This window comes from Felis catus, chromosome D4, assembly GCF_018350175.1.
Source record: "Felis catus isolate Fca126 chromosome D4, F.catus_Fca126_mat1.0, whole genome shotgun sequence".
Taxonomy (NCBI): Eukaryota; Metazoa; Chordata; class Mammalia; order Carnivora; family Felidae; genus Felis; species Felis catus.
In genome coordinates this window covers 43697473-43721220 of record NC_058380.1, presented here as the reverse complement: position 1 = coordinate 43721220, position 23748 = coordinate 43697473, and the positions used below count along the sequence as shown (strand labels likewise).

The following is a 23748-nucleotide window of genomic DNA, read 5'->3' as shown; positions in this document are numbered from 1 at the left end:
TATGTGTTTAACCCTTCATGTAACATGTTTGTGGATCCCTGAGTGACTGGGATAATAGTTGCATTTATTTAGCCAAGCCAAACACTTAGACAAGGGGAGGTGGAGAGGCTTGAGGCAATGTAGGAATCCTCCTGAAGCCCTTCCAGCGGCTCTCAATCTATCATTCCAAAGGCACCACACATGGCCGAGCTTCTCTGCTTCTTGGAAGAACCTGGACTCTTGACATTTTGCCACCTCATCTTTCGTATTGTTCTCTTTCTTCCACTCTTTTGTTGTCACCTTCTGCCAAGCTACATTTTGGACATTGTCATACCCTGAAATGGCTCCTCCTTTATGCGCTTCATCATCCAGTGCTCCCAGCTTGCTTTCTTAACTACTGCCACCAAGACAGTTTTTGGCCTCATTGGGATCCCCTGTCCACTTGTGCCTCAGTCTCCCTTCTCCCCATCAGCCCCTCCTGTGTCTATAACCCCTGTAGCCTATTCTGTGGTATATCACTGCAAGCCCATCTTTTATGCCTTCTCTCTATTGTCCTTTTGTTGCTTCCTGCCAGCAAAGCCCTAATCCTGCCTGTTCCACATCTACATCTAGGCTTATATACCTGAGCATGTCTCCAATCTTATCCACTTGTATCCATTTTCCACATAAAGGAACCGGGGAGATCTTTTAAAAATGGCAATGTGAAGGGTGCCTGGGTGACTTAGCCAGTTGAGCGTCTGACTTTGGCTCAGGTCACGATCTCATGGTTAGTGAGTTTGAGCCCTGCATCAAGCTCACTGCTGTCAGCACGGAGCCCACTCCTGATCCTCTGTCCCTCTCTTTGTCTGCCCCTTCCCCACTCATGCTTTCTCTTTCTCTCAATAAACAAAAAATAAGTAAAATGGTGATATGAAGGGCTCCTGGGTGGCTCAGTCAGTTAAGCAACTGACTTCGTTTTGGCTCAGGTCATGATTTTATGGTTTGTGAGTTCGAACCGTGTGTCGGGCTCAGCAGTAGGCAGCTTGGAGCCTGCTTGGGATTCTCTCTCTGCCCCTCCCCCACTCTCTCTGTCTGTGTCTCTCTCAAAAGAAAGAAAGAAACTTAAAAAAATAGAGAAAAAAATGGCAATGTGATCTGACCCCTTCTCCACTTAAAATTCCTCAAATAGTTACTATGGTCCTTAGGATAAAGTCCCAAACCTTTACCAACTGCTCTTGTAGTACCTTGTAGATTTCGGCGTCTCCTCCCAGTGCCATTTACTCTGGCCGTAAGGACCTTCTTTCAGTTTCTTCCCTGCATTTCTTTTCTATCTCAGGGCATGTTGCACATGCTACTGCCTCTTTATAAAGCCCTCCTCCCTTCCCCTATCTAGCACTCATCCTTCAATAAGCAGTGGAAACATCACACCCTTCGAAACCCTTCCAGACTTTCCCCAATGCCAGACCGTAAACATGCTGCTAGATGCTCTAAGAGTGCCTGGTGCACCTCTGTTTTGTAATTCAGTGTGTAATTCTATTCGTTTTGCTTAACATTTGTCTCCTTGGCCAGGCTGCAATCTCTAAGATGGCAGGGATCTGTCTTTTTCTTTGCCAGTTACCCGCAATAAAGCAGGCACTGTCATAGAAGCTTTACAAAGAAGTTATTATAGCCAGGTGCATGGTGCAGTGGCATTTTTACCTCTACAGGACTCATTCATCTCCCTTTTCATCCAGGTTTTGCAGAAGGCAAGAAAGGGGGTACTATAGACCCTGAAGAGACAGAAAGGAGGCACAAAACTAGAGTTAACCCTTATCTCTGATGGGACAGGGAGCAGGGACTCTGATAGGGTACGTCCAGCTACAGACACTCCTTTCCTTCATATATTCCCTATGAGCCTCCTTGATTTATGAATCTTCGTGGAGTTAGAGGCTTTTCAGTACAACTGCCTGCTCAGCTCAATTCCCCCTTCTCACCTTGCCCCAGGTGTAGAGAGTGGTCTGGGAGTGAGAAGTGGTCTTTGCCTACCCTAGAGGTTGGCGAGGATGGAGTTATTTAAAGAAAAGTCCTCCCTATTCATCCTGACAAAATACTCACCACTCAAACACACCGGAAAAAACCCAACCTAGTACCTGTGTTTAAATGTCCCATATTCTGGGGCGCCTTGGTGGCTCAGTTGGTTAAAGCGTCCGACTTCGGCTCAGGTCATGATCTCACAGTTTGTGGGTTCGAGCCCCGCATCGGGCTCTGTGCTGACAGCTCAGAGCCTGAAGCCTGTTTCAGATTCTGTGTCTCCCTCTCTCTCTGCCCCTCCCCCATTCACACTGTGTCTCTCTCTGTCTCAAAAATAAATAAACATTAAAAAAAATTAAAAAAAAATAAATGTCCCATATTCCTCCCCTTCTCTAGATAGTTACATCTGACATTGCCCTCTGCAAACCAGAGAGTAATAGTCCACTGTTAAAACTGAATCATGGTTGACTTTTCCCTACTGATAAAATTGAGAAAACCCTATTTTCTTTTCCCTGTAAAGAAAATTCTGACACCTATTAACTGCTTACCTACTTACACAGAATTAATGAGCAAATACTAGTTAGGTATCAACAGGACTGCTCAGAACGAGGCATACTCAGATGAAGGAGGGGTTTTGTTCTGGCTCTGTGTGCACTTGGGGTTGAAGTTGATAGTTCTCCTCTGAAATTCAGATTTATTTTTATTTAAAAAAAATTTTTTTTAACGTTTATTTATTTTTGAGACAGAGAGAGAGCATGAACAGGGGAGGGGCAGAGAGAGAGGGAGACACAGAATCTGAAACAGACTCCAGGCTCTGAGCTGTCAGCTGAGCCTAATGCGGGGCTTGAACTCACGGACCGTGAGATCATGACCTGAGCCGAAGTCGGATGCTTAACCAACTGAGCCACCCAGGCGCCCCTGAAATTCAGATTTAAAAGCAATTCAGTATGTAGCTAAAGGAAATGCTTTTGTAGTTAGATTTGACCCATAGGTGCCAGTTTGCAACTTATGTGTCTTAATAGATTTTTAGAATAATGCTTACCATATTCAACTAATTTAAGTGGTTTATTTGTTGTATTACTCCCCTATGATATAGTGGCTTCCAAAACTGGGCCTTGACCACCCAACATCTGTATTCTCAGCATTTAGCACAGGGCATGGCACAACAAAGGCATTTTTAGTGAAGAAAAAAAAATGGATGAGTAGTTCTGGACCATTGTTTACAAGGGCCCCAGGTGACACGGTTTGGCATTAGATTTACACAAATCCCCACCCAGCCTACTACTCTGTGGGTCCTGGCTAAGAGCAGGAGTGAAGCTCAGGGAAGACCCAGGACATTTACTCTCCCCTTGGACCAGTCCTGCATAACCTCATGCCTGTGTGAGGGGGCCATATCCTTGCCTTATCTCTTTGTGTGTCACCTTTCATGGCTTGTTTGTCTCTTGTAGCCATTTGCTGCTTCAGTAAGTCTTTCTCATAGCAACCTTCATGGTCTCATGGGCACATATCGATTCTCCTTCCAAAGGAAAAGAGAAACCAAAGTCCAACGTCATTAACTATGTGTATTTCAATGGGGGCCATCTATATTATATGTTCCACTTACTGTAGTTCTACAGGAAAAATAGGCAAACTTTTTTTTCCTTCTATTATGGCCAGCACCTTTACTGGGGTCCAGCAAACCGCCATTAAATATGTTCCAGCAGCATTTGGTTGTAATTTTGACATTTTCAAAACAGTGTGCAATTGGAAAGATTGAAAGTGTAATTACTTGATGCTTAGCTTTACGTTTAGGTAAGTTTTTTTTTTTTTTTTTAAGACACATTATTGAATGGAATCTCTTTTAAATAGATTCTTGCCAATTACCCACATGACACCTTGGCCCTGAAGGGCTTTACTGATGGCTTTTCAGGCGTGTAAATAGTTTGTCATGTGGAATTCTGAGGTTTTCAAGGTCCTATGGAGGTTTTTTGTAATACATGTTGGGTGGAGGAAGTTAGGAGGTTGGATAATAATGTGGTTTCAACTGTATTGTTGGGGATCAGAAATCACATGAGGCAACTTTCAGCCTTGGAACCTGTTTTCTTAACACTTCATCCATCACAGAAGAGGGCCAGAAAAGCCCTGTCCTACCCACCCCCACGTACCTTGAGGCAGTGTGTAGGCATCTACAGGTAGATGCCCCCATTTTAGTGAGGCCTGAAGTCTGAAGGGGAAACATGTGGTTTATATTCAGCAAGATGGTTCCCTCTAAGGCCCCCTAATGCTTTCAAGATGCTGATAGAGCCATTAATGGCTCTTGGAGAAAGATTAGATTTTCAATTAAAATGAGGCCAATTTAAAATAAATAGTTGGTAGTATTATTGGCCTAAAATAAACTTAAGAGTGTGCCTGGGGGTGGGGGTATCAGCACTTCCGGAGTGGTGGAGTGAGGAGCTTAGTAAATCCTCTTCCCAAAAAGCAATAACATAACTGGACCAAACAATAAAAATCAACTATTTTAGGGCTCTGGAAATCAACTACAGGCATACAATGAATTGAGAAGCATTTATTTAAGAATAACTGCTAAACCATCATTACAAAAAGTGGGAGTTTGTGGTGTTTCATCCTGGGGCAGCGTCCATGACCTGTGCCCCCATGTTTGATCTGCGTGGTGGTTCTGCCTGGGTAGGCTGTGCTGTGAAACCTAGCAGCTCTCCTGTCAGTTGGGGCTAACTTGATTTGGAGTACAATACGTACCCAGGGGTTTCAGTAAAAACAATACTGATCTCAGCAACAACAACAAAAAAAATCAGTGAATACAACTTTTGCAGCTAGTGTGGGGTTGCAGAATTAGTTGTTGAGCAACAGACCAGCAGACCAGCCAGAAATCTAACAAGGAAATCCAGAGAATGAGAAAGCGCCTTGTGGTATAGAAGATTGTATATGGGTAAGGCAGTATATAGGCTCAAGAAAGATAAAGAGACAAGGCCTAGTTATCTACTCACCTTCCCTGGCTGATTATGATGCCTGGTTCAGGTACAGAGGAGACATGAGAAATCCCAGAAGGAACTGAAAGCCAAGGCAGAATTGTAAATTGTCTGATCTTTGACTCTGTCCCTTAACCCACACACATAGTCATTAGCAAAGGGTGAAACCATACTGGCTTAAGGCGTTTAAGCATTTTTTGACAGTCATTGGTTGATTACTAAATAATGCTAACCCAGGGTGACTTGTAGGAATCTTGGCTTAAAAACAATTAAAAACGGAAATTAAGCAAAAACATCAGTGATCACACACTTAAAGGGAGATAAAACTGTGTAGAATTACTGCAGGCAAGTTACTAAACAGCAAAAACAGCTTCCAGTGGGGTCAGAATCCAGAATTGCTGGATAGCATGTTATCTAAAATGTTGAGTTTTAACAAAAAATCATGAGGCCTAAAAAGAAACAGGGGAATGTAATCCATGAATAGGGGGTGGGGGGGGGGAAGCAGTGAATAAAAACTAACCCTGAAGGGGCCCAGATATTAGACCTACCAGACAATATTTCAAAGTACCTGTTATAAATATGTTCAAAGAACAACAGTAAACCATGTTTAAAGAAATAAAAATATGACAATTTCCCATCAGATAGAGAATACCAATAAAGGGAAGTTATAAAATCAAATGAAAACACTGGAGTTGAAAGAACAATAGCAACAAAATAATTCCAGGGACTTAACACCAGATTTGAGCTGGCAGAAGAAAGAAATGGGGATAAATAAACAAATATTATCTAATCTGAACAACAGGGAAAAACTGAGGGAAGTAAACTCAGACTTGTGGGATACTATCAACTGTACCAACAGACTCATAATTGGAGCCCCAGAAGAAGAAAAAGGCAGAAAGATTAATCTACATATCCAAGAAGCATAATCCAAATAGAATAAACAGAGATCCAAACTTAGTCACATAATAGTCAAACTGTTGAAAGCCAAAGCCAAAGATTTGAAAAGAAGCAAAAATGAAAACAAAAACAAAAACAAAACCCATCACATACAGGGAAATGACAATAAAACAAAGTTCTCATCAGAAACAATGGAGGACTGAAGGCAGTAAGATGACCCTCACAACCCTCTTTGGCAGCCAACAGTTCTCTGTATTTAAGAATCTGGGTTTTTTGTTGTTGCTCATTAAAAAAAAATTATTTTTTTCAACGTTTATTTTTGAGACACACACACACACACACAGTGTGAGCAGGGGAGGGGCAGAGAGAGAGACAGACAGACAGAATCTGAAGGAGGCTCCAGGCTCCAAGATGTCAGCACAGAGCCTGACATGGGGCTTAAACCCATGAACTGTGAGATCATGACCTGAGTCAGATGCTTAACTGACTGAGCCATCCAGGCACCCCTGTTTTTTTTTTTTTAGATTCCACATACATGTGAAATCATATGGTATTGGTTTTTGTCTGACTTATTTCACTTAGCATAATATCCTCTAGGTCCATCCATGTTGTCCTGCATGGCAAGATTTCATTCCTTTTCATGGCCAAGTGATATTCTATTGTGTATATATACCACATCTTCTTTATTCATTCATCTATAAATCGACACTTGCATTGCTTCCATACCTTGGCTATTGTCAATAATGCTGTAATAAACACAACTATTACTGGCTCTTTAAAAATTTTTTTAATGTTTATTTTTGAGAGAGAATGAGCAGGGGAAGGGGCAGAGAGAGAGGGAGACAGAGGATCTGAAGCAGGCTCCTTGGTGAGAATGGAGAGCCCAATGCGAAGCTCAAACTCATGAACTGTGAGATCATGACCCGACCCAAAGTTGGACACTTAACCAACTGAGCCACTCAGGTGCCCCTGACTGGTTCTTTTAAAAGTATTTTCTGTCTCTTTGTTGAAGTTTTCATTGGAAACTCTTCTCTAGGGTCCAGTGAGTATCTTTATGACCACTACTTTGTTTTTTTTTTTTTTGTTTTTTTTTTTAGTTTTAATTATTTTATTTATTTTTTTTCAATATATGAAATTTATTGTCAAATTGGTTTCCATACAACATCCAGTGCTCATCCCAAAAGGTGCCCTCCTTAACACCCATCACCCACCCTCCCCTCCCTCCCACCCCCCATCAACCCTCAGTTTGTTCTCAGTTTTTAACAGTCTCCTATGCTTTGGCTCTCTCCCACTCTAACCTCTTTTTTTTTTTTTTTTTCCTTCCTCTCCCCCATGGGTTTCTGTTAAGTTTCTCAGGATCCACATAAGAGTGAAACCATATGGTATCTGTCTTTCTCTGTATGGCTTATTTCACTTAGCATCACACTCTCCAGTTCCATCCATGTTGCTACAAAAGGCCATATTTCATTCTTTCTCATTGCCACGTAGTACTCCATTGTGTATATAAACCACAATTTCTTTATCCATTCATCAGTTGATGGACATTTAGGCTTTTTCCATAATTTGGCTATTGTTGAGAGTGCTGCTATAAACATTGGGGTACAAGTGCCCCTATGCATCAGTACTCCTGTATCCCTTGGGTAAATTCCTAGCAGTGCTATTGCTGGGTCATAGGGTAGGTCTATTTTTAATTTTCTGAGGAACCTCCACACTGTTTTCCAGAGTGGCTGCACCAATTTGCATTCCCACCAACAGTGCAAGAGGGTTCCCGTTTCTCCACATCCTCTCCAGCATCTCTAGTCTCCTGATTTGTTCATTTTGGCCACTCTGACTGGCGTGAGGTGATATCTGAGTGTGGTTTTGATCTGTATTTCCCTGATGAGGAGCGACGTTGAACATCTTTTCATGTGCCTGTTGGCCATCTGGATGTCTTCTTTAGAGAAGTGTCTATTCATGTCTTCTGCCCATTTCTTCACTGGGTTGTTTTTCGGGTATGGAGATTGGTGAGCTCTTTATAGATTTTGGATACTAGCCCTTTGTCCGATATGTCATTTGCAAATATCTATTCCCATTCTGTTGGTTGCCTTTTAATTTTTTTGGTTGTTTCCTTTGCTGTGCAGAAGCTTTTTATCTTCATAAGGTATGACCACTACTTTGAACTCTCTGTCTGGCATGTTGCTTACCTCTGTTTTGTTTAGCCCATTTTCTGTGGTTTTGTCTTGTTCTTTCATCTGGGACATATTCTTGTGTCTGCTCCTTTTTAACTCTGTGTTTATTTATTTATTTATTTATTTAATTTTTTTTTTAACGTTTATTTATTTTTGAGACGGAGAGAGACAGAGCATGAACGGGGGAGGGTCAGAGAGAGGGAGACACAGAATCTGAAACAGGCTCCAGGCTCTGAGCTGTCAGCACAGAGCCCGATGCGGGGCTCGAACTCACGGACCGTGAGATCATGACCTGAGCCAAAGTCGGCCGCTTAACCGACTGAGCCACCCAGGCGCCCCTCTCTGTGTTTATTTCTATTACCAACATGCATTACTGGGGAAATTTAAATTAAACTGCAATGGGATTCCACTAAACACCTACTACAATGTCTGTAATTAAAACACAGTAACAAGAGGCACCTGGGTGGCTCAGTTGGATAGGTTTCCGACTTTGGCTCAAGTCATGATCTTACAGTTTGTGGGTTTGAGCCCCACGTCAGGCTCTGTGCTGACAGCTCGGAGCCTGGAGCTTGCTTTGCATTGTCACCCTCTCTCTCTCTGTTCCTCCCCCACTCACACAGTTTCTCTCAAAAATAAAGATTAAACAACAACAACAAGCGTTGGTGAAGATGTGGAGAAATTGCTGGTGAGAATGTAAAATGGTACATTCACTTTGGAAAAGTTTGTGCTATCTTAAAAAGTTAAACATAGATAAACCATATAACATAGGTTACTCCATTTACCTATCTACCTAAGAGAAATGAAATATATATCTACACAAAGACTTGACCATGAATGTTCATAGCAGAAAATTTCCTAATAGCCAAAAAGTATAAACAACCCAAATATTCATCAATATTTGATAAGCAAAATTTGGTGTATCCATATAATGTATACTATTCAGCAATTAAAAGGAGTGAATTGGGGGCGCCTGGGTGGCTCAGTTGGTTGAGCGTCCGACTTCGGCTCAGGTCATGATCTCGCGGTTTGCGAGTTCGAGTCCCGCATTGGGCTCTGTGCTGACACCTCAGAGCCTGGAGCCTGCTTTGGATTCTGTGTCTCTGTCTCTCTCTGCCCCTCCTCCACTCATGCTCCGTGTCTCTGTCTCTCAATAATAAATAAATGTTAAAAAATTTCAAAAAAAAAAAGGAGTGAACTGATACATGCTACGACAGGGATTAATCTCAATTATGTTACATGAAAAAAGCCAAGTGCAAAACACTATATATTGTGCAATTATATTTATATAAAATGTATAGAAAGTGTGCATTTATAGAGACCAAGAGCAGATGGAATGGGAATAAAGATTAATTGCAGATAGGCTTGATCGATACTTTTGGGGTAGAAATGTTCTATAACTGGATTTTGGTGATGGTTGTACAGGTCTGTAAAAGTTATTGAATAATTAAAAAATGTAAGATGGTGTATTTTGTGTTATACAGGTTAAATCTCAATAAAGGTGTTTTAAAAGAAAGTGTGCCTATGGAGTCCATGGGTATTGGCTATATATAACCAAGGCCCCTGAGAAGCTGCTTTTGTACTAATCCTTTGTAAAGCTGTAAACAAGAGAATTCCCTGTGGATTCAGAGGGTCCACTAGGATTTCATACTGGTTACTTTAGATCTGGTAATTGATAGGCACAATGGGGGCAATGTAGGACTTTGGTGTGAGCCCAGTATTAAAAAAGAACGGAAGCAGTGTCAAAGTGTTTGAATGACATAGTTTGCTGTCCTATTTTTCTCACCTACATTGTTAATTTCAAAGCTGCCCCTTAGATCTGTGTGGGGAAGTTACTTTAAAAGTCTTTTGTGGTGTCTGAGGACAAAACCTCCTCAGGATGCATGGGGGCCATCCTTAGGGCAGGTTTTCTTTGGGTGCAGACCTCTTGTTATCTTGGCCATTCCAGTCCCCCCCAGCAAAGGTTCCTCTTGAGAGAGACATCCTGTAGATATAGGTGGCCAATTCTTTTCATTCTTCAAACATGCTGAAATTCTCCTCTTTCTGCAAATATTCTCTGATTATTTTCCACTAGTATTTTCTTGAACCTTCATTCTCTCCAGATACACAGTGCTCCTAACTATAATACAGGCTGTCAGAAGAGCATGACTTTGGAGTCAACTATGTGGTTTAAATTCCAACTCTTAATTCCCTAGCCATGTGACTTTGAGAGAAATTTCTTAGCCTCTCTGAGTCCTGCTCTTGGACTCCAGATAAATCAAGGCATTAATCCAAGGGATACAGGTGTGCTGTTTCAAAGGGACACATGCACCCCCATGCACTATCAACAATAGCTAAAGTATGGAAAGAGCCCAAATGTCCATCGGTGGATGAATGGATAAAGAAGAGGTGGTATAGATACACAATGGAGTATTACTTGGCAATCAAAAAGAATGAAATCTTGCCATTTGCAAGATGGCAACTGGATGGAACTGGAGAGTATTATGATAAGTGAAATTAGCCAGTCAGAGAAAGACAAAAATCATATGACTTCACTCACGTGAGGACTTTAAGACACAGAACAGATGAACATAAGGGAGGGGAAACAAAAATAATATAAAAACAGGGAGGGGGACAAAACAGAAGAGACTCATAAATACGGAGAACAAACAGGGTTACAGGAGGGGTTGTGGGAGGGGGGATGGGCTAAATGGGTAAGGGGCACTAAGGAATCGACTCCTGAAATCATTGTTGCACTATATGCTAACTAATTGGGATGTAAATTTTAAAAAATAAAAAATAAAATTAAAACTTAAGTAAATATGAAACAACAAACAAAAAGGAAATCTGTAAAATAGAGGTAATTATACCCATCACAAAGGGTTGTAAGATGAAACAAGGTCGTGTATGGAAATTCCTGAGCACAGTTAGCTGGTACATAGTGTTCCTTGATTGTCAGAACCAGGTAGTGGAATCTGGAGGAAATTCCTGGAATTTCTCCAGGAAATCTGGTGCTGGATTTGCATTCATGCTTTTCTACTTCTAGCCAAGTGACCTTGGAAAATTTCCCTAAGTTCTCTGTGCCTCTGTTTCTGCATCTTTAAAATGGGAATATTGAAAGCAGCCACCTGATTAGGCCTGTCTGATGATTAAATGAGTTCATATAGAAAGTATTTAGAACATTGACTGTCATATAATAAACTCAATGCAGGTGGCAGCTGCTATTCTCTCACTAGCCAGTACAATGCCCCTATTCTCTTGGGGCAGCATATTTGCTTTATATGGATTAAATGTGTGGGTTATAGGGATACAATCATGGTCACAATATGGGAAGAGAGGTCTGTTTGGTCTGGCTGGTGGCCCACCAGTGGGGGGTTGTGAATCCCCTGTCTCACTACAGCATGCATATCTTCCCAGTCACTCTGTGCTGATTCAGAAAGGGCACTTCCCCACAGAAGAACAGGACTGTTCTTGGATCAGGAGAAGCCAGTGGTTGGACTCCTCAGAGGGAATCAGATCACTAGATCCTCCCACAGTGGTGGACCCTCTAAGATCCCTGCATGCGGCATTGTGGGGTATGATGAGACTCCTATAAATGTATCTGTTCTGAACAGTAACTGCAAGTACCATAAAGTTGAAATATTAAATCCTTGGTTGAGGTGGTGGTAGGAGCCTATTCTTCCTTTGTCTCAAGGACCATCTCACTGGAGACTGGTTTAAAGCTTTGGAGCCCCTTAGAATACATGCAGGTTATATGGACTTGATTTGTAAGTGATTACCACTTCTGTTTTATTTTCAGCTGATTATTTACCCTGGAACCAACCAAGACGAGAGCTACTTCGTCCGGAACACCATTACCGACCAGCATCAACCAGGTTTGATAGTAGAACTACACACCAGGATGACTATTCTGTAAAGGGCCTAGTGAGCACCATGAGCTGTAAGCCTCTGGCCATGCCCAAGCTCTGTAACATCCCCCTGGAGGATCTGACTAACTACAAGATGAGCTATGTGGCCCACCCGATGGAGAAACGCTTTGCGTATGAGGCAGCAAAGTTCAGTCCCTGTGAAATCCCCTTTGAAAGCCTTACCACCCATAAAGAGTCTTTCCGGGGCCTGATGGGAGAGCCAGCCAAGAGTCTGAAACCTCCAGCCAGGTCCTGTGGTTTAGAAACGCCTTTCTCTAACACCACTGAGTTTAGAGACAAGTACCAAGCTTGGCCAACGCCCCAGATGTTCTCCAAAGCTCCTGTCACTTATGTCCCTCCTGAAGAAAAGATGGACCTTCTGACAACAGTGCAGGCCCATTACATGTACCCTAAGGGTGCCCCAGCTCAGTCCTTCCGGCCAGTGATCTCAGTCAAGAAGGGTGGCCGCTTTGAAAGCTCCACTACCACCAAGGACGACTATAAGCAGTGGCCGGGGACGCGCATGGAGCCAGCCAAACCCATTCCCCAGCTGAACATTCCCACTGAGCCCTTGGACTGTCTGACTACCACTCGGGCTCACTATGTGCCCCACCCACCCATCAATACCAAAAGCTGTAAGCCTCCTTGGGCTGGCTCCCGAGGAAATATCCCTGTGGAGGGCCAGACCACATACACCATCAGCTTTACTCCCAAGGACATGGGCAGGTGCCTGGCTTCATACCCTGAGCCTCCTGGCTACATTTTTGAGGAAACGGATGCTTTGGGGCACAAGATATACAGGCCGGTCTCCCAGACAGGCTCTCAGCAGGGCAGCCGTCTTTCTGTAGGTGATTCGGAAAACCCCAACCAGCGAGAGTTGGCAGTGTCAGCCTGATTTTTTAAAAACTGTTACTTAGAAATTGCACAATACTTTTAAAAGCAGATGATTGAGAGTTATTTGTTGGCCGAAAAAGAATTCCCCAAAGTGGAAAAAAAAAAAAGTCTTCAGCATCATTTCCAGGACACTTGAATAAAATGAGAATCGCTTGACTCAAGGAAAATGACATTTAATCACTGGCTAAATACTCCCCTTTACCCTCCGTTGGCTGCCTAGCCCCCTTGGTCCCTTACCTTGTGCTGATGGAATCAAAGCTGGTCTGAAGGGTTTTTCTCTGAACCAGAAGTATTTTATTAATTTAACCATTGCATGGATTGCCATCATAATTGACCCTTGCCAAGTATGAAGTGCTAAAAAATAAACTTTGTTTGGGGGGGAATGGGTCTGCAGGTCTGTATGTTCACCCCACAGGCTGTCTCTGCAGAGAACAGCGTGTGTTCCTTGAGACCTCTGGGGAGACTCCAGACTCCAGCCCCCATCGCATCCCAGTACTAGTGAGAGTACCTTGTGTCCAGTCTGGAGTTTTGTGTTCTCTCTGCCCAGGGCTGCTTTACAGGACATCCCTTCTACCTTTTCACACCCTGACATACCAGCCAAGAGTAGTGCTGTCAGAATAGTGCTGTTCAGTCACAGGAAATGGAGGGGGTGGGGGAGAAAGAGAGCCTGTGGCAGTCTCAGGGGAGCATGGACGTGCCAGGTCTCTCTTACCCCCAAACCAGTGCTGGCTCTGATTCCAGAGAGTGGAGGGGGGGAAAAGGGCCCCTTTTCAACCAGGTAGTTGGTAGGCGCCCCCCTGGGCTGTGAGCAGAAACTGTGGGCTCTTCTAAGTTCTTGGAGCCTGGAACAATTGCTCTGTGTTGGGCTGGTTCTTGGAAGGCTGGACCTGCTTTTTTTTTTTTTTAAATGACAGCTGTGACCAGACTTGTGGTGAAGCTTGACATAGTGATGAGTTGGACCCTGTCTTGGAGAAAAGGCTGGAGGTTTCTCTTTTGGGTGTAAGGCTTGATTCTAAGGCTAGGTAATTTGGTGATGTTTTTAAAGTTTATTTTTATTTATTTACTTTGAGAGAAAGGGAGAGAGGGAGAGAGAGAGAAAGTGGGGGGAGGGGCTGAGAGAGGGAGAGAGAGAGAATCCCAAGCAGGGTCTGCACTGTCAGAGTGTAGCCTGACATGGGGCTTGAACCCACAAACTGTGAGATCATGACCTGAGCTGAAACCAGGAGTTGGACACTTAACCAACTGAGCCACACAGGTGTCCCCTTTTTTTGAATTGGAAAGAATTGAGCAAAGATTTTGTCCAAGAGGATTTATGCCAGGGTCAGATGGATTCTGGGTAAACCTCACTCAGAGGGATGCAGGCTGACACCAGGGACACTTACCTCCCATAGTCTTAGAAATCTTGGGAACGGTGTGTGGGGGAGGAGACTTCAGTTCAAATCTGAACTAGAGACTTGGTTTTAGGCTCAGTGCCTGGTTCATGGGCAAGAAACCTGTATCTTTTATCTGGGGTCCAGTCTTTCTGTGCCTCTTAGTTGCCTGGCCCAGACCTCTGAGGTCCCATGCCTCGCAGCCTCACTATGAAGTTTGGTTTGTATCACTGAATTGGGATAAAAATCATTTAATCCTCTTGTTGGTTATATGGGGTCTGGATACCTACCTGCCTTTATGGGGTAGAAAGGCTCAGAGAGGTTATGTACCTTGCCCAAGGCCACAGAGTTTAGAGCACCAAGGTCAAGATTAGAACCCAGGCATTCTGATTCAAGATCCAGTACTCTTCCCATGGCAACAGGTACTTCCCATCTGCCACGTCCCAGGTCACTTGGTTCCACAAACACCATCAAACCACATTCTCTCTGAGCTCCTTCCTGGAGTGCGTTAAGCTAAAGGAGACCACTAAGGAGGGTGAGTTCTATTTTTATTTCATCATTTTTTACAAGTCAAAAAATATTGGCAGTTGACTTAGAAAGCCAAATGGTGCTAAATGCTTATAAAAATGCAACAATCTCTTATGCTCCAGCCTCTTGGCCTCCCCCATTATTGGTTCCCCAGAGAAAAATGTAACATTATTTTATCTGTCTCTGCTAATATTTGCCTTCATATTCTTAAATCATATACATATATTGTTGTCTGTTGACTTAACGACTTTAGACATGGTCTGTTTTGGTAGATTGGGAATTTTAGTTCTCTCATACTCCCTGCTTCTTCCTTTCCTCTTAGTTATAGGACCATGCTCTGTATATCAAGACCAATAAGCTTTTCTAATGTTTCTGATGACTACAAAGAAGCTGAAGAAGGATGGATGGACCTGGCCTGTTGAAGAGTGCTAGCCCTCTTGTGGTGAGGAATTTCCTCTGAGTCCTTCCTTTGTGACATTTAGGGGTTACCTCCAGGTGACCTCAGGCTAGATGAGCCACTTAGGGCATCTCTACCTGGCCCACTTCTACCAGAATTAAAGAATCTGCTCTCTTCTGTCCATTTTGGTCTCAAAATATCTTTATTATGAAAGTGGTTAATACAGTAAAAAATTCAGAAAACACAGAAATTATGTAAGGGAGGTTACAAGTGGCTGTTAGGAGACTAGTGGAACCTAGTGGCTAACAACATGTAAGGAGAGAGCCCAGCAGACCTGGGTTTGCTTCTTGGCCCTTGTCACTGCTAGCTATGAGACCTTGGTCAAATTCGTTAAAATGTGAATAATAGCATTCCTGGCCCTATGGCTTCATTGTGTGTGTTGAATGATAGAATATAGGTCAATCACTTGGCCCTGGCTCATGGCTAACTCTCATTAAACACAGATGAGGATGATGGTGATGGCGATGAGGATAATGAAGATGGTTGCTGAGTTGTACCTAACGGAATCTACTCGTGATTTTATCGGTCATTGTTTACATGTGCGAAGGTAAGCCTAACTGCTTGTTTTATTTTTTCACCGTATATAGTTTCCATATAGTTCCATAATTGCTTTTTTTCCCAATATAGTTGAGTTTTTAGTTGTTCTGAGTTGGGGTTCCTACCTGTGCTCCCTGGAAATGTCATTTTAGGAAGTAACTGGAGTCAGGAGGAGGGAAACAAGGTGAGCTGAGCAGATGGGGACTTAGTTCCCCTCTCCTGCTCCTCTTCATCAGTTCTGTGTGTCCAGCTTCCACTTAAGAGTTTGTTGGAAACACCTCTATTAAAACACCTGTCCACGTGTGCACGCACTGCTCTAACACCTGGTAGGATTGTGTCCAACAAACCCTGGTAATGGAAGCTGCCAAACACTCAGAAATATGTACAAATGTATAATTTTATTGTATAATTTTCCCCGGTGAGAATGAAGTGGGTCCTTAATCACCTACCATAGCCCAGCATCTCAAGGCTTTATGCATATCAAAAAAGAAAAATTATTAGAGACCAAAGAACAAACGCAGAGGGAAGAGTTTTATGGCCAAGCAGGGAACCTGCTCCAGCGCAGGATCCAGTACGCTTGGGGTGAGGTTCTGGGGAAGAAAACAGGGATAGGGCTTTTGAAGCCCAAAGATGGCAAATTCCATCTTCTCCGAGTAAGCAGAGTCTCCGAGTGTGGCTGATGGGCTGCAGCTAGTGAGATTTGCTCGTGTGGAATCCCTGGGCTGGTTGGGCATGGTCTTCTGGTTTGACATATGGTGCATCCCAGCAGATGAGGCCCCACTCTCCACAACGGTGTCTCCCTGCCTGTGTCACGCATGGGGTGGTGCCTTTGTCAGCGGGGCAGGTAATATCCCCTAGTCCCCTGGACAGTGGGCCACATACAGGAATGATGACCCCAGCACACCACTTTCATTTTTTTGGTGATTAGGAACCTGCTCTCTACTTTGCCCCCCCCCCCCCCCCCAGTTAAGGTAGAAACAGAGCACTAAGAACAGGTTAAAGGACCTGCATTCAAACGTTGCATTTTCTCAAGGGTCACTGTCTGTGAGGATGAGCCCTCCCTTTTTGGCTTGACTCTAAGATTGTAGGCCAGGTAGGTAAGGTAAGTAAGGTAAGGTAAGATTGTAGGCCAGGTCTGGAGGGTGGAGATGGTGGGGCCATCGTAAGTGGTTCTTTCAGCCCTCCCCATCCTTAGCACCATTTGTCCCCTGCTTTCTGTGTAGCTTGTGTTTCAAGCCTCAAACCCCTGCCTGGTTCTGCCTTGCAGACCTGCTCCCTGTCAGCTCTGACTCTCTTGTGACTGTTTTGCTCTCTGCTTTGGCAGAGTAAGCTTCCCCTTCTGCACTCGTCAGTCTTCCTTCTCCCATCTGCCTCTTGTCGACTTCACATTTCTTGAAATCCCTTGTCCACTGACGGTCCTCCTCCCATCTTGCTCACTACGGTGTTGGTAATTTCATTATTGATTTTTTGTAGCTTAATATGGTGTATGTGAGTGGGGCAGGAAGGAGAGCGGCACAGGCAGGCAGCCTGCCCCTTGGCCTTGCATGGATGGAGCCACGTAGAGGTGATAAGGCACGAATGGGATTTTGTTGGGGGTTTTCTCAACTGGAAAGCATACCTGGAGGGTGAGTTTCACCCCTGACTAGGCAGAAGGGCAGAGGTGGGCAGTGTAGAATAAGTACCAGGCCAACTGGTAGGTACAGGTGAAGGGAGCCCTGGCTTGGGCTTCTGAACCCCCAGCTGTTTCCCAAGGCTGTGCAGACAGCATCAGACGGCACTCCCCTCCCTGCATCCTTGGCCTCACCTATCCTCCCTCTCACCCTTCTCACACATCACCAGCAACTTCACAGAGGGAAGGTCTGAGGGGCTCAGAGACAGCTCTCAACTGAGCAGAGACCACAGCCCAGATGCGACACGAGGAGGCACAGTCCTGGCCAGGGCTGGGGCTCCATTTTGGAGTGGCTGGGGGAGCAAATACTCTGTCTCGTGGTTTTGCTTTCCCTTTGTGTCCGCTGGGTACCTTCCATTGTAGTCTCATTGCTGTGAGCATGTTTGAAATAACATACATAGAATAACTGGCTGCCCCACCCAAGCTTCTGCATCTAAAGCAGGAGTAAAGCGAACTGCTCCAAGGCAGGGGCATTGTCACAACCACACCTTTCCACAGTGATGCACCCTTTTGGGATCTGGTCAGCTCGGGCATAAAGATGAATTGAGGGATCTATTTCCTTTAAAAGTGCTTTTCAGCTGTGCAGTTGCCAAGAGGAAGCTAGTGGGCTGGGTGGGGGTGTGCATGAGTTCTAACTGCAGATTAAATGATCCCTTGGCTCTTCAGGGCTGCCCTGCCATCACCCAGGCCCACATCTGGTCAGCATCCTGGAAGCAGGAAGACAGAGGCCCTTCTGAGCGTAAATACTGGGGGTGGGGGCCAGGAGGAGGTGTTTGCTTTGGCAGAGTAGGCTCAGAATTTCCACAAGGCTGGCTGAGCAGGTGCTTGGCTCCTCCCCACTTTGGGGGTGCAACACGAGCCCTGGAGCCTTCCAGAACATGTGCTCTGGATTCTGGAAAAGGCATCAGGGTAATGCTAGGCTGGGCTGTGCTTTAAGTCATACTTCTGTACCACAGGTGCTCCTGGTCCCTGTCTCTGGATCCTTGGATGCTGACATGAGAAGTCCTGATGGCTTTTTCTTGTCAACCCTCTTGGTGCAGCAGCAAACCCAGGTTGATGTTAACCAAAAGGATTCAGGAAGTTTTCACTCCTGTGACTGAATCTAACACTGATTTGTCTTGGGCTTTTACTACCCAGACCAACCTGCCTGCCACCTGCGCCCTGCCAATCTACCCAGGGCCAAGGCTATTCTTTCATTGCCAAGGAGACAGCATGGTTACTCCCTCATGTCCTAGATTCCCATCCATTTCATGTGATAGGATCATAAAACAGGGGAGCCCACGAATACCCTTTAAACAGGCAAATAGCTACTTGAGAAACATAGGCAGACAGAATGCATGAAAAATGACTAAAATTTGGCATCTATGCCAGTGAATGACTTATAAACTAAGAAATGGAATTTTTGGCACAATAGGATCTCCCAGGCTTAAAAAAACAACCCACTTTTCATTTTAAAGTTTCTAAGCAGAGTTCAGTGCTTGCTATCAACATGGAGAGTCTCTCTGCTTGGCTCAGTGTTAGAACACCTCCCATATTCGAAGGCCAGTTATTTGGAACCTTCCATGTCCAAAACTGTGGCTAGAACCTGGACACACGCTGGCTTTAAGTTGCTAAAATCACTGACAAATTTCATGTATGGAAACTCGGGTACTTTATGCACCCCTGATCCTGGCCCTCACTCTGCTCATATTGGCTCCTTTCCCTCATTTTTTCTCTTTTCTCTTCTCTTTCCTTTCCTTTTTCCTTCCTTCTTTCCCTCCTTCCTTCCCTCCTTCCCTCCTTCCTTCCTTCCTTCCTTCCTTTCTTTCTTTCTTTCTTTCTTTCTTTCTTTCTTTCTTTCTTTCTTTCTTTCTTTCTTTCTCTTTCTCTCTCTCTCTCTCTGTTTCTTTCATTTCCTTTACTTTCCTTTTTTCTTCCTCCCTCCTCTTTCTTTTCTTTTCTTTTCTTTTCTTTTTTCTTTTCTTTTCTTTTCTTTTCTTTTCTTTCTTTCTTTCTTTCTTTCTTTCTTTCTTTCTTTCTTTCTCTCTTTCTCTCTTTCTCTCTCTCTTTATTTCCTTTCCTTTTTTCTTTCTTTCTTTCTTTCTTTCTTTCTTTCTTTCTTTCTTTCTTTCTTTCTTTCTTTCTTTCTTTCTTTCTTTCTTTCTTTCTTTCTCACACAGTTCCAATGAGTTTCTCTTATCTGGGTTACTAGCCCTCAGAAGGGCGGGATGGGGGCAGGGCTCTTCTGCTAGAGGCCAACATCTAAATAGAAAGGGGTGACAGCCTGGCAGTGGGGCTAGAGACTAAAAAATGGTTTAAAATGCAGAACTCAAAAGTATAGCAGCTCAGGAATTATGACCTCAATGTAATAATTTAAAATAATGTACGTGTGTGTGTGTGTGTGTATACACACACTTGCACATGTACATACACACGTATTTTATTAAGTCTGGAAAAATATACCATAGTTTATGCTTATGACCCCCATTTAATAAAAATTATAAAAAATTATACACATACACTTTTCAAGTCTGGCCAAATGCATCAACAGAGTTGGGTAAATGAATTCCCATTTGTCTCATTTGTCCAGAATTATAAGGGATTGGAGCTTTGGAGTATTTTAATATGAAGTTAACCTACAGGTAATATCTATTAGCCTTTATGAAGGTGTTTTCTATGGAATAAAAGTCCTGTGATATGGTCTTCAAAAAAGTTCATTGGACATAGAAGTTTGGGAGTTTGAGATTCATATTGCATAATGATATTTTGAAGGCTCTCTGAAACCCTATATTAAAGGAACCTTGCTTCACTTTGTATAACCCAGTTCATGGATCAGTATTATTGCAATTACAAGTGCACAAGTGAAAAGGGAATTTTTTGGTTCAGGCAATTGAACAGTCTAGGGCTTTATCTGTGGGCTTCAGGCACAGCTGAATCCAGGGGCTTGAAGGATGCAATGGGTGCTTGGTCTTCATCTTTTGCCTTTATTTTCTTCTGCATTGCCTTCTTAGGCAGGCCCTTTCCACGTGATGGTTTCCAGCGATTTTAAGCTCACAACATCTCTTTAGCTAAAGGGCTTCTCCTTCCCAGGGGTTCCAGAAAAAATCCCTGAAGTGAGTTTCTTGCCTGGCTTGAGACTCGTGGTCCTTTCTGAACTGATTGCCATGGCCAGGGAGAATGAAAATCCTCCCTGTCCAGGACTGAATCAGGGTCTACCCCTGGACTGAGTAGTGTTTACAGCTGGGGTCAACCCCATGCAAGCTACATGAACATGGGAGGGCTTGGGATGGGATGGGTCCCCAAAGGAAGCCGTAGAGTTTCCAGGCAAGGGGAGGGATGAACTCCGAGCAGGCAGAGACAACAGTTTCCAACTCTGACAATAGAGCCCTTTTATTGTGTAAAACCTGTTGGAACACACATGGAGAAACAGTGCCAAGTGCTCATCATACATTTTTTTTCAAATAAGTTTAGAATACAGTAAAATCTGCACACATGCAAGCATGTAGTTGAACCTTTCTTTGATGATTTAAAAACCTCAGCGAATCCTGCTGTGCCTCAGGGTCAACTCTGAGTGTTGAAACATCCTAGTCCTTGACCGTTGAAATTGTTTGGCTTCTTGATAAATGGGAGGTTCTGGCCCAGCCAGAGGGCAGGTACAGGGAGCCTGGGAAAGTTCAGTTACCAGAGAGTGGACACAAGTCTGTTATCTCCTGTGTAGAGCTCTCTTAAGTTCTGACAGCAACAGCACCTGCCATCTCACTGCATCCACACGTGCTTCCTGCTCCTGTTGTTATCTCCCTGTTCAGGCAGGGAACTGAGGGGAATTGAGGCTCAGATGGGTTAAGTAACTTGGGGGAATGATGTTTGACTCCCAGTGGAGGAAATGATGTTTATAGAACCAGCTGGGTGAACAGTGAAATGACACCATGGGTTTGAAAGAAGGGGAAGGCTGGAGAGATGTAGGAGGCTGTTGATCTTGAGGATAAAGAATGAATTTTTGAATGCCTTTCCAGGACCATGCGGTGTATAAGTATATGAGCTCTGGGAATGGTATCTGTTCATGCGTGTGATTGATTCTCCACTGTTCCTTGTACTCAGCACTCAGACTTACTCACTAATTGCTTCTGGAAACACACAGATATTTACCAAGATGTTGATTGGGTTGCAACAGAGCTTCTTTACACAATGCTTGCTTACTTATAACGTTAATGCATAGGAAGGAATGATTACATCCAGGAGCTGAAGGGTATATGAAGAGATCTTTAAATTTTTAAGCTCTTTGTTAGAAATAGTTAGTTACGTTAAGACTAGATTCTCTTCATTGTGGAAAAAGATCCCTTGGGCCTTTTCGAGGAAAAAGGTATTTTCATCTTGTGATTTGGTAACATGTCACATCTGCTGTATGTTTTACTATGATCTTCGAATAGTGCTATTTAGGGAGGTTTTGCCTCTTGATTACCAAGCTCTTTAGGATTCCGTAGCTCCAAAAATGCTGTGTTTCCTACCTTTGCCATCCGCTCTGGGAGCTATCATGGGGCCCTTTTCCAGACTCTTGGGTCTGCTGCACCTCTCACTATGGTCTTGCCCCGGGGATATCCCCTGGGGACCCACCTGATGGTCCTCAGTTGCTTTCCAGCATCTCCCTGGTTTTCTTTTTCCTCTACGCCATCCAGGGAGTCCCCCTCCACCCCCAGGGTAGTGACTTCAAAACCATGCTCTTTCCTTTCACACATCTCATCTTCTATGTCTCCTCCTCCTCCTCTTCTTCCTCCTCTACCCCATAACCCCCGTCTTAGCTCTGGTCCTCAGGACAGGTGGATGCACTGACCACACTTCTTCCTTCTTCTTCTCCCATCCATCTGTATGTGTACACAAACATACATTAGTTCATGCCTTCAGAACATATCTTTTGGGTGCCAGGCACTCTTCTAGGTGCTTTGGACAACATCAGTAAGTAGAACATATACAGGTCCTGCTCTTGTGGGTCTTATAGTCTAGTGGGGTAGACAGACACTCAGTAATAAACAATGCATAATTATATATAATAAGGTATGTATAATATAAATAAAATAACCAACACATAATATATGAAAAGCATAATAAGTAAATTGTTTGGTAAGTTACAAGGTGATAGGCACCATGAAAAAGGAGAACATAATTGGAATGGAGAAGCCCAGGAGTTCTGGGAGGCCCAGGTGGTATTTAATGGGATGGTCAGGGTGAGCCTCATTGAGAAGATGATGTTTGAGAGTCTCAAAGGGGGAGATGACCCCAGGGAACATGTAGAGCAAAAGGGCCTGAGGTGGGCACATTTCTGTGAGGGCTGTATAGACCATGGCCAGGAATTTGGAATTGGGGGGCAATGTCAAGGGTCCAGCTGAGAAGTGCTGAGATCTGGTATATGTTACAACCATCCCTGTGGTCACCCAGGCTCTGTGAGGGGGCTGCAGGGGGCCAGCGTAGAAGCAGGGCCTGGCAGGATGCAGGCCCATGCCAGGCTGTAGAAGTGGGGCTGATGAGAAAAGGGTCACATCCTCGGCATATTTCGAAGGCAGGCCATATGGAATTGGTGATTGGAGGTGGGGTGAAAACAACTGGGAATTAAGCATGTCTCTAGAACCTTAGGTCGCAGAGACTAGGAGGGCAGGGTCTCTCCACTGAGTTTGGGGAGGGCTGGGTAGACATGTGAATGCTGAATGGCCAGCAGGCTGCTTCTGAGAAGCAAGGTACAGCAGGGTTTTTGAGGAGGCTCTGTAGTCAGACTAGCCTGGCACTTGTACTCACTGCTGTGGTCCCCATGTGGTCTGTGTGAGGGGGTGAACAGAGCATTCTGTGAATTCTAGGAACTTTTCCTCTTTCTGTTTCCCCTTTCTGCACTATGACCCGTAGGGAAAAGGGAGTCTTCTCTGAAGTACATAAGGAAAGATTTCCCAAAGTTAGAGTTATTAGGCACCAGGTACCTTGAGGGAGAAGGAGGGCAGTTGTCTGCTTGGAGGGTGAGCATGGCTTCCTTTAGATTGTGACCGTTAACTGAGACATGACCTGCCTCCCCTTCCCTCTCCCATCTTTCCAGCCACAGTCATCCAGGCCTTGTCTCTCAGGATCTTTATGTCCTTTTATCATGTAGTATAGTTTAGTCTTGGTCTCATTCTTTTGCATCCTTTTGCATTCTTTTGCACCCACCATCATCTTTTCAGCAAAACAAAAGATGATTTTTGGGGGGATCTAGTTAGAAGAGTGGGCATTGTGTATATCTTTTCAAATTAGTGTTTTTATTTTTTTTGGGCGGGTAAATGCTCAAGCAGTGGAATTACTGAATTATCTGGTAGCTCTGTCTTTAATATTTTGAGGAACATCCGTGTTCTTTCTACAGTGGTTGCACTAATTTGCATTCCCACCAGCAGTACAAGAGGGCTCTCTTGACATCCTCG

At 44.0% G+C, this 23748-nt stretch overlaps 1 protein-coding gene across 2 annotated transcripts in view; it reads left to right on the top strand.

Moving 5' to 3' along the window:
* Window positions 1-12934, top strand: part of SAXO1 (stabilizer of axonemal microtubules 1) — a 97247-nt gene extending 84313 nt beyond the window's left edge. For both annotated transcript variants that reach the window (XM_006939172.5, XM_045043890.1), the window contains one exon: window positions 11775-12934. In XM_006939172.5, the coding sequence (XP_006939234.2) occupies window positions 11775-12778 (1004 nt within the window). In that variant the 3' untranslated portion in view covers window positions 12779-12934. The remainder of the gene's footprint in view (window positions 1-11774) is intronic.
* Window positions 12935-23748: the final 10814 nt, after the last annotated feature.